This window comes from Limulus polyphemus, unplaced genomic scaffold (genome assembly GCF_000517525.1).
Source record: "Limulus polyphemus unplaced genomic scaffold, Limulus_polyphemus-2.1.2 Scaffold541, whole genome shotgun sequence".
Taxonomy (NCBI): domain Eukaryota; kingdom Metazoa; phylum Arthropoda; class Merostomata; order Xiphosura; family Limulidae; genus Limulus; species Limulus polyphemus.
Window position 1 is genome coordinate 147563 of NW_013666151.1, and position 2666 is coordinate 150228.

General features: G+C 32.5%; 1 protein-coding gene across 1 annotated transcript; it reads left to right on the plus strand.

Moving 5' to 3' along the window:
- Window positions 1–920: 920 nt before the first annotated feature.
- LOC106458981 (glycoprotein 3-alpha-L-fucosyltransferase A-like) lies at window positions 921–2171 on the plus strand. The gene has a single exon (XM_013918547.2). It carries the CDS (start codon window positions 921–923, stop codon window positions 2145–2147), a length of 1227 nt encoding a protein of 408 aa, XP_013774001.1. The 3' UTR covers window positions 2148–2171.
- The last annotated feature ends 495 nt before the right edge of the window (window positions 2172–2666 follow it).

Genomic DNA, 2666 nt, shown 5'->3' on the forward strand with positions numbered 1-2666 from the left:
CTGAAATGAAACGTATTTAACAAAGAGTTACTAAGACCAATGTAGATGGTAGTGTGATTACGATAACGCCACATCCTTAATCTCTTGAGATTTCACCAAATCTGCTCTGGACAAGCATCAGTATTTATTATCGAAAGATGGTATTTGATAGCGTAGTTTTCCTCATATATACACTGCCAGACAAAATAGCCACTGACCACTATGTTTAGTATAAGAGAAAATTACTAATTCTACTAAACTGATGTTTGAAAACGAGGTTTATAAGTTATAAAGTGAGAATTGAATTGGTCTTGTGAAAACAGGAAGTACCAGTGGTTATGGAAAAGGGATAATATTTTTCAATGACCCCAAACATGGTTTAAATATGACATTTGTGAATTAAACATCAGTTAAGATCTGTTGACTTCTTTCTTCTATTAAATATAATTGATTCATTTTGTGGCAGAATTTTAAATTAAAAAGAAGAGTATTATCCGATTCAGTCTACTGCTGCTGAACGAAGCTAAACATACGCGCAGACTGTGTACCAAAGTAATAACTGGCATTATGTCAAGAGATTTTAAACATGTATTAAGGAACGGAAATAAGGATGTGGCGATAATACGTCTTGGTCATCAAAACTGTCCGAAGCTATTATTACAGTGTTGAATAGCACTGAATTACACATTTCAAAGATAAAAAAGTATAAACATTCTTCTGTATGAAAAGGTTTGCATCTAAACACATTGGTTTGCTGACTAAAATAGATCACAAGTGTTAGAAGCACCTGTTGCTTGACACAGCTGGCCTATCTGGTGTTGCCCAACAATAACGCTATATAAATACATTCCGAATCAAACATGTTTTGAACACAGTGCTTTTAACGGTCAGAAAGACCTATTTAGTACCTCCAAGTAGATGTTATTTTGTTATTTCTAAATATGAGAGCCTTAGCTCATAATTATTTGTTTATTTTCGGCTTATCTCTTTTAGTTCTGTTTTCAATTTACGTCTTCAACAGATCAGTGAAAGACAATCGAATTAACCTGTTAACCACTTCATTCAAATCCACGGATCAGAACTTCTCAGTGAATTCTTATGGAAAACCAAAAAAAGTTTTACAAGTAGCATCACCTTTCAGAGAACCTGTTACAAACCGTAGTTACGTGATACTTATATGGATATCTGAAAAAGAACTTGTTGCAACTTTTCGTTCAGCTTTAAAACTGGACAATTTCTACATGAAGGGACAGTTTAAAAATTGCAACTTCAATAATTGCATTATAACGGAAAATATATCAAGAATTCACGTGAGTGACGCACTACTGATTCCGTATCCGGAACTACAAACACTACCTAAGATAACTCAAAGACCTATTGGTCAAATCTGGGTGTTTTGGGCTAAAGATGGACCATTTAACCCTCGCCAGCACTTAGAATGGAAAAGTAAAAGGATTATTAGCTTTTTTAACTGGACTGTCACTTATCGAAAGCAGTCGGATATTGTCTATCAAGGATATGGGTATGCAAAAAAGAAAGCTAATTTGAATGGTCCCCCACGTCAGAATGAAATCAACTTCGCTATTCGTAAAACTCGCTTAGTGGTGTGGCTTGTGTCAAACTGTCAAACAAAATCCCGAAGAGAAAAATATGTAGAACTACTGCAGAAGTACCTACCGGTGGATATTGTCGGTAAATGTAATTATTCCAATACACACATTTCTGAATGTTCAACAAATTTTGGACCTAAGTGTTTCAATTGGATAAGTAAGCAATACAAATTTCTTCTCTCCTTTGAAACTAAGATTTGTAAACAATATATCACTGATATGTTTTTTTATGCTCTGAAACAAAATATTGTACCAGTTCTAATGAGTGGAAAACCTGAACTTTTCGAACTTCCACCAAAGTCGTTCATCAATATTCGGGATTATCAGACACCAGCCAAATTAGCACGGTACTTACTTCTTCTTGATAAAAATGATTATTTATATAACCAGTATTTCAAATGGATAGACTATTATAACATTATTGGACCCACAATCCAAGAGCACAACTATATGTGTGAGTTATGTAAGCGGCTCAATCGTCAAAATATCTTCCGAAAAATGTATTTTGATTTAAAACGCTGGTGGGAATCCAATTCCTGTGAGAATCCTTGGTGGTGAATATTTTCAAACAATTGAACTTATGGTGTGAAATGTTTATTTCTTGTAAAAAAAAAAAAAAAACTCTGATAATAGTATTTTATATTCTCATAACGTCTAATGACCAAAATAGAAAAATTCAAAAGTTCTTGTATAACTACACTTAATAATAATTAGAATATTTGTTAATGGTTGTCCCAAAACTATTAGAACCCTTAATATGTGTAGAAACATAAATGTGTATTAATATGTGTAGAAACATAAATTAGTTTTTCATAATTGCTAGAACAACTAATAAATTTTAACTATTATAATACTTATTAGTTATCCTGCATAATATTTTGTCTACTGTGAAATGTCTTTAACATTCAGAAAAAAAAAGTTCATAACATTTAAAAGGTTTGGTTTCACCTTCAATAGTACAAAAAATGACTAATAGCGAAAGTACCTTGAATAAGGTTATGGCGAATCCTTATAGCTTATCAAATGTCCTCAAAACTTCAAACTTTTCTCTGGTTGTGAATACATATTGAATACACT